Here is an 8355-nt window from a genome sequence, read left to right as displayed (position 1 = left end):
CTAAGATGGGAATTTGATCATTAATAAACAAATAGTGAATCATTAACAACAATAATTTGCTTTTGACTTGTCCGCCTGACTTATGCTTTTGGTCCCCTTGGATCTCATTTTCCACGGATCTACCTACAGAATTTGCACTAATTTATTACTAGTATTTTTTACTCATCCTGTTGCGGCCTATGTCTAGAAAGGAGCAACTGGGGTCTGATATGGGATGTTAGGTTTCCACACCCTTGCAGATTCCGTGAGAGTAATTGCATCCTTCGAGCAAAGAAGATTATACAAACAAAAATAGATACTGTAACATCACACAAAATGTAACGAACTCTTGGAGACCTACAATTTCCTTGTTGCTTTATCTGCCGCTTACCAAAGAAAAATCAATCATCCGCAAGTCTGCCGCTTACCAAAGAAAAATCAATCATCTGCAAGCATTTAGTAAGTAATATATAGTGCATAATGATAAATAAGGAGATAAGTTAGCCTCTGTGCAACATGTACAGCACCCTTAAAATTGGGCATTAAGCCCTTGGCAAAGCCTACTATATCCTCACCATGCATCCCATTCATTGATGAAGTTATTCCACATCGATGCTGCAATCGAGTATCGAACTAAAAACGCTGCTTGTTCTTCTGCCATGGAGGTGGATGATGCCTCAGGCTGATCATCCGGCTCAGACACTTCTGCCGCAGCCTTGATTTGGGAGTTGACAAATAACCAGTCATTTCTTTCCTCGCGCCGAATGAAGTTATGTAGAACACATGCAGCAATAATCAAATCCCTTTGGATATGAAATGCATAAGGAGGAGCTAATTTGAGGACAGGGAAACGTGTTTGAAGCAACTCGGTACATTGCTGGATTGCATATCGCAGTGATGCGTGCCGGTGATTAAACAACTCCTGCGCGTTCTTTGGTTGTTGATTAGCACCTCTAAATTCATGGAGGTGGTAGCGATATCCTTCATATGGTGCTACAAATCCCGTCATATTTGTGTATCCTCCATCAACAAGGTAGTATTTGCCTATACATAACAACCCATAGGGAAATTCAAATTAGATAAGGTAAACAAAGAATAGGAGAAAGTAGATACGAACATCTCCATAACCATAGTGTAGGGGACTCCTAAGGATGATTCAGGGACTCGGTTCAAGTGAGGATGCTCTCTACACCAGGAAAATCATTATATATAGGTACTCATATATGCTAAACTACTAACACCATATAACAGATGGAAGCGAAGGGAAAAGAGAGGCCTAAAAAATGTGGATATTCAAGCGCTGATTTTAAGGGAATAAAAATCATCGTCCAACTAAATCAGAGACCATCTTGATGTGGATCTGACACTAAGTGACAAGTTATGGAGATAAGTCATCTGATATAATAGTTAATAACTATGGAAAGAACCTATCAAAATTGATGTTAAAACATAAATTTGAAGGGGAATAGGATGAAAAAACCTTCAGGTATCTGTGGGAAATTCTGATCTGGATCATTAAGAACTGCTCTTAATACACGTGAATCTTCAGCCGAACCCTCCCAACCAGGATATACAAAAATAAACTGCAGGTCTAACGTGCAAGCTGCCAATACATTTTGCGTCAAAACACCCCTTCTATTACGGAACCGAGGTTGATCTTTCGCTATCACATGTGCAGGGATGTGCATGCCATCTATTACTCCAATACAGTCCTAGGAAGAACAGCAAATCACTTCAGTGTGATGAAAAAGAACATGTATACCAGTCACCCGATGGCATAAAAATATAAATGGTGTATACCTTAAAATATGGGTAGAATCTTGTACTGCCGAGGATTTCTGTAGGAGTGGTTGGCTCTGGGGGCTGTAAGAATTCACGGGACAACGACTTGATTGCCTTCAATGCATTATTAAAATATCGGCTAATGGTTTCGCCAGAGTGTTGAAATCTTTCTTGAATAACTCGATTACGTTCATTGTGTCCAATAATGTTCAAGAATATTCCAACCTGTTCCTCTATCTTGACTCCATGTGTATCGCGTAACAGGTCTCTTCGTCTTAACATGTCACACAGCTTGTGAAAAACATGTTTATCCATCCGAAACATCTCACGGCATCGATCTTCTTCTGCATTCAGTATTTCATCCATAAATTCGGATTTGCCATGTGTGGGATTACGAGGGACCGGCTTCTCCATATTACAATAATGATAATATCCAGCAGCAGCAGCAACTAGTTCCATCTCGTCCAGTTCCAAGTCATAATCATCCATGTCAGCTAATATGTCCGCTACTACTAGAATTATCATGAAACAAATTTCGGAAAAACATTAACACCTTTTATTGCACAGTAAGTATCTAACTAAGTGCCATGTATCGTGGCACTTAGAATAAGGATACAGTTTCCCTGGCTCAAAATCATAAAAACGCTCATTTTGGGTAGACTGATAATAAGTCCAACCTTTTAACTTGCCATGGTCTCGTAGACAATGATTAAGTTTGATCCTTATATAGTGGAAATAGGTGACTGGGAACAAAGAAGTGAGAACAGATTGACATGTGATAGATCAGGATCCTAAGACTATCCCCACTAACTTTGGTGTCCAAAAATGTGATACAAAACGTTCTAATTAAAATGAACATCAATTACTTGGATACACACTTTAACCCTTGACATCGTAGAAACAGTCCAAAGACGCCAAGAAAACCCCCTTAATTAATCAAAATAACAAACCATCTAAACATATGCAAAACAAGGTAAAAATGAACAAAATAGGAAATGACTACTATCAACAGAAAACATTAGTGCATAATCAACTCTAGAGAAAGACATATGGAAAATCTTGGATCTGAGAGCTTGAAAGTTGGAACCTTCACATTTACAAATGAAGACACTAAAGTAATGCAATGAAACCCCACTATCCTGCTATATCTCCTTCTCACAAAGTCGGAATTGATCCTGAAATCAACATCTCCCACTTAAAATCGGCACTTAGGGTAAATTAAATGATGGTTAATTCAGACTAAGGCCGAATGGATGTTATGAATGTGGCCAAAAACCTCTACAAAACCCTACACCTTACACTTAAAATCAATCACTGATCTTCAATTTTCAGCCTTTTTTTTCCATTACTATAACAATTGATTTCTTACTAAGTTGATTTCGAAAAAAGAAAAAAAACATCCATGTCGTAAATACCCATCACAAGAAAATAGCACTAGATATTAAAAAAAAAAAACTTGAAATAACTTAGTGTACTACCAAGATTGTAGAAACCCATTAAAATTAGCAGGGAGAGAGAGAGAGAGTTGACTTGCCTGTGTTCGCCTTAGTTGCAGATAGATTTTCTGTTTCGTTTCTCTACTCTTTCTCCGTCGTCAAAACGAAAATTAGCAGAATGAGAAAGAGAGGATTTTGCGTTTTTGACATCATTTGAGGGTTTAGAGGGTGTTTGAGATGTATTTGTAGAAGGTTATTACTGGTGCGTCACACTCCATTAGAGATGCGTCACCTAATAAGATAAAAATGGGTCACCCACGAGTAATATCAAAAACCCCTTATCTTAAATAATTTTGTAATGACCAAACAACCCTTATGTAGTTAATTTTAATTTAATTAGATAATTATTAAATTAAGAAGATGAATTTCGTTATATACTTGTGAATTCTGGGACAAAGCTTTTGTGGGAAGAAAAACTAGAGAAAAAGAGAAAAGAAAATTTTTGGAGATTTCTTTCAAAACCTAGATTTTTTGATTCACTCAACCAGAATGGATGAAACAAATTACCAATGGTTGAAAATCAACAGGTACACCTCTAAACTATCTCCCATGAGTTCAATTTCGCTCAAAACTAGCTTAAGTACGTAAAAAGTTCGAGATTTTTAGACTTTCATCGAAAATTACGGTTGGGTTGAGCTTTGTTTCAACCGTAATTTTATTTTATGTCTGGGTTTGGAAGAACTCCAAATCGTAACTGGTTTCCAATAGGACAAAACCCAGACGTACACAATACTTAGAGGATTCAGGATTAATTACGTCTGGGAAAAATACTTCAAAAACCCAGACGTACACAATTACGTCCAGAAAAAAACTTCATGAAACTGGACGTATCAAATTACGTCTAAGAAAAAAATTCACAAACCTAGACGTACAGGCTTACGTCTGGAAAATAGCTTCAAAAAACCTAGAGGTATTCCAATATGAGCTTTCCTATCAAAAGGTACAGGAACAATTACGTCTAGTTAGCCTATAAGATAAACCTAGACGTAAATTCAATTTTACGATTGAAACTAAGGGAACCCAGACGTAAACCAACATGCAAGCTATTTCTACGGTTTGAATTAATCAAAGCATGGACGTAAGTTCTTCAAAAACTGAAATTACGGTTGGCGAACCTAGACGTACGACTAGCAGTTTAGAAAACGATGAAGTGAATTGAAGTTGACTTGAATTTCACTGTGGAGGAGAGGAAGAGAAGAAGGATGAAGGAAGGAAGAGGAGCAGTTTTTTTCTAGGATTAGATTAGAAAAGATTAAATTTTATGTTTTTATTTTAGTTAAAGGGTATTCTAGATATTTTGTACCTAAGTGAAGGATATCCCATAACCACTATTTTGGACTCTAAAAATCCAAGTGAAGCCCCTCTAAAGAAGTGTGACGCCTCAATAATAGCCTTCTATTTATATTTGACTTGATGTTTTTTTGAATTAGCTTTGCTATGCTTGTGTTTCCAAACAGTCCACCTAAGGCGTCCCACGGCTTCTTTTGATGGAATTTCCGATACAAAGTTTTAGAGCATCCCCTGTGGCCTGTGGGTACGCACACCCGTCGTGGCTTCTTTTGATGTTTTTGTTTGGCATGAAACATATTAGAGCAGCAAGTCCAGTTGGGCTCGGTGGTGAATTAACCCATTCGAATGGGCAAACCCAATTTCGCACGGTGGGAAAAGAGTTCGTTGTACATGATTGAGCCTTTCGTAGTTCCTGCCACCGACATAATTTCTAGCCAAAAAATATTTAGTTTTTCCATCTTTACAAATAATACATTCCTTCGAATACTCAATTTACACCAAATTCAATCTTCTCTACAATTTTTTTCTACTAAAAAATCCTTCTGATTCATATTCAACTTCTCTAAATTTTTCAACAGAAATTTCTCAATCTCAAGATATTAGGCGGAAAAAAATAAAAAAACCACCTAGGAATTAACCGAGTAAACCTATACCGACGACACAATCAACTTCAGATGAAGAGAACAATCCTAACCTATCTCCCGATTCCAGAATTAGCCGGACCTCAAGGTCATCTGTGAGTGGTATGTCGCTGCTCAAAAACCAAGAGAAAATTGATATGAAGATAAAAAGTTTATGAAATGCTAGCTCATGGTGCTAAAATAATTTTCCTTGGTGTACCTTGTATCAAATTGATGCGAAGAAACATCAGAACAAATTGATATTTGTAATTGTGGAATGTTTGGTGGTAAACTGAACACACATTTCATTTTGATGACTTCGAAATAGGTATGTCAAATATTTTGATTCATAATTTACATGCAATCAATACGAAGAAGTAAATGAAATTAACAATGTTAATGTTTTTACAGAAATAATAATATTAGATATGTATTTGATACTTGAGATACTTTACGGTTTGGGAGATGATGTTCCATTTGACCAAAAAGGTTAGTCAGCAGAATACGGTTTTAAAGATGAACTCCATTGTACTTTGTCGTAACATTAGAGGTGAAGCATAAGAACTTAAGAGGTGGTGAAATTCCTAGTATCGATTAAAAGACATTTGTATACACCACAAGCTACATAATAATGAGTCTGTCAGAAACATATGACCTGAGATAATTTCCAAGGTGTTTATCTTATGGTTATTTGGTTCGTGTTTTTTCCCCACCTATAACACTAGTGCTCAAATAGGATGTAGAGGCATTGTGAGATATGGAGGTTTTTTTCACTTATGATTGGGGGTCTGCTATCTTAGTCGAGTTGTACATTTGTCCTGATATTGCATCATTGGGTTTGTCAAACATCGAGGACCTATATGGCATTGTTGAGGTATATATGACAATACATATCCATTTTCTTTACATTTAGTTAAAATATTTATTAGGAAGTAACTAATTGTATGACGTTTACTTTTAGCATTGATGGTATACATAATTTTAAGTGTTGGTGTACCAACTCTTTTAAACTACACCTAACAATATTTCCTAGTTGTGATAAGGTACGATGCCAATAACTGAGATGAAAGAAAAACGCTACCGAGGTAAGTAATATATATGTGTGGATATATAAACACATTATTATGAAACAATATAACGTTATTTGGATGTCGTATAAGAGATTTGAGGAGATGAGACGTGAAGTTGCTCAAAGGATCAAAGACTTTTGACTCCAGTGTATTGTGTTATGTAGTCTTTCTAGGAACCTCAATGTTTATTACTTTGGGGAAAGATGTGTTAGATAGTTAGTTGGTTATGTTGGAAATTCAAAAAAAAACCTTGATCTCTAGCCACAGTCCTTGGATCGATACACAAAAGACTGAAGAGAAAAGTTTGCAATAGGTGTGAGATATTATTCACCCCTTGTAACAAAGTCGAATACGACAAAATGGTTCAAATTGGTTATAGAACCGATGATTGGCCGAGAAGTTCTACACATCTACAAGTTGGATTTTTCCGCAACGGGTAGTGTGTTGCTTAATATTCATTTACCACCAGTGATTCCATCTTTCAGCACATATCCTTTAGCATGAGCTTCTTTTTCATCGGCACCTTGAAGAGGACTTACTAGACCTTATTATTCATTAGCTGGGGTCTAATTTACCAAAACTAAGGTGGGAGGTATACTGTTTTACTGTCACTGGATGGCGTCAGATACTTCCAATAGTATCAGAAAGCCTCAGTCGCCTTAATTTTATTCAAGAACATCGGTCAATCATAAACAATTGGTTGAACAATTGAATCAAATGAAGTTAAGATATTTGGAAGCTAGGCGTTTCTACCAACATGAGATACACATAAATAGGAAAGAACATGAGCTTCAGTCCTAATTATCTCTAATGGAACTCTACCATCCCAGGATATAATGACAGACTCATAACACAACATTATGCAAAAAAAAAAGTCATCATTCAGTGAAAGATATTTCACCATATCGTCAAGCAATTCAACAAAATCCCGAAGGTTATCAAGGTTATAGATGCACATTTTATCATGAAGAATCTCGAGCTCAAGGATTAAATCAATGGTTTGGAAATCAAGGTGAATGATCTTAAGCTGCAGGAGAATATTAAGGATTTGGAATTATGATGCAGGAGGGTACATACAACAAGAGACGAAGTGGTGTTGGATAGTTACAATTATGCCTATGTAAACGAATGAAGTCTAATTAATATTTATCACTGAAATTCGTATTAGTTTATGATCCTACATCATACCCCTAAATCCTTGAATAGATCAAATTTAATAGATTTAAAAATTCATAATAATTTCATCAACGTCATCAAATTAATGTTAACATTTAAATTTAATATTAATTAAAATTTTATAACAATCTAATCTATTTAGAAAGAAAAATAATATTAACTTTAAATTTACATTTACATTTAATTGAAATTCATAACAATTTCATCAACGTGTTGCTCGAGTAGTATATGTACTTTTAAACATCCCATCAAAAATTCAAAAACTGCGAATGAGCTTCACAAACAAAATTGGTTCCTTTCAATCTTCGTCATTCCTCTCGAGCTCTAAATACATCTTCAACATTTGTGTCATCCATAAGTCGACATCGACTGACAATCCGTAATAAAGCGATAAATTCTTTAACTTGTTTTCTTATGAATCTAAATCAACAAATACCCAACTATATTACGTTTATTCGTGTTATCGATCTCAGTGCAAAAGTTTTCATAAATCCTCCCCTTATAACTCACACTCACCAAACTATTTTACGTTTCTACAAGGTGATAAATCTTCATCGTTGGTAAACTCCGCATGATTAATATACGATCGGAAATCGTAGGTGTAAAAGGTGGAGGAGGCGTCATTTCAAAACTGGAAATGATTGAATTTATAGATGAAAAATTAGGAGTCGTTGGATGAACTAGCCGTTATTGGCCCATAGATGGTCAAAAGTCTCAATCTGAGTCGAGTCTCGACCTAGACTTGGCCGACCCACTGAGGTTCAAAAGATTGACTCGACTTTGGGAAGATGGGAAAATGCTCATATTTGAGCCTTTGCCTATCCAGTTTGACCATTTTCCCTCTGCCCATCCAATTGAACTTGCTCTTAGATGACTTGTATAAGTCGAACAATCACGAGTTATTTTGGGACCAAATTTCATAATGAATCTAAAAAGCAAAGG

General features: G+C 36.0%; 1 protein-coding gene across 2 annotated transcripts; it reads right to left on the bottom strand.

Annotated features, from left to right (window-relative positions):
- Positions 1 to 245: 245 nt before the first annotated feature.
- On the bottom strand, positions 246 to 3429 carry LOC113356596 (putative nuclease HARBI1). 2 transcript variants are annotated; one of them, XM_026599767.1, is made up of 4 exons: positions 3296 to 3429; positions 1780 to 2273; positions 1460 to 1691; positions 246 to 1023 (listed from the first exon to the last, which is right to left on the bottom strand). In XM_026599767.1, the coding sequence occupies exons 2-4, from the start codon at positions 2248 to 2250 to the stop codon at positions 551 to 553; spliced, it is 1176 nt and encodes a 391-aa protein (XP_026455552.1). In that variant the 5' UTR covers positions 2251 to 2273; positions 3296 to 3429; the 3' UTR covers positions 246 to 550. The 2 variants fall into 2 exon arrangements, with proteins under 2 accessions (XP_026455552.1, XP_026455553.1); XM_026599768.1 differs by having other exon boundaries at positions 1780 to 2270; positions 3296 to 3422.
- Positions 3430 to 8355: the final 4926 nt, after the last annotated feature.

This window comes from Papaver somniferum, chromosome 3 (genome assembly GCF_003573695.1).
Source record: "Papaver somniferum cultivar HN1 chromosome 3, ASM357369v1, whole genome shotgun sequence".
Taxonomy (NCBI): domain Eukaryota; kingdom Viridiplantae; phylum Streptophyta; class Magnoliopsida; order Ranunculales; family Papaveraceae; genus Papaver; species Papaver somniferum.
Note: the sequence above shows the minus strand (reverse complement) of the source record. Positions and strands in the feature narration are given on the sequence as shown.

Excerpts from the sequence above, each read along its gene's own strand:
- LOC113356596 (XM_026599767.1), bottom strand. The coding sequence starts at position 2,250 with ATGGATGATTATGACTTGGAACTGGACGAGATGGAACTAGTTGCTGCT. Across the intron at positions 1,692-1,779 it reads GATTCTACCCATATTTTAAG|GACTGTATTGGAGTAATAGA; the intron begins GTATACACCATT and ends TGTTCTTCCTAG. Across the intron at positions 1,024-1,459 it reads TTTCCCACAGATACCTGAAG|GCAAATACTACCTTGTTGAT; the intron begins GTTTTTTCATCC and ends TGTTATGTATAG.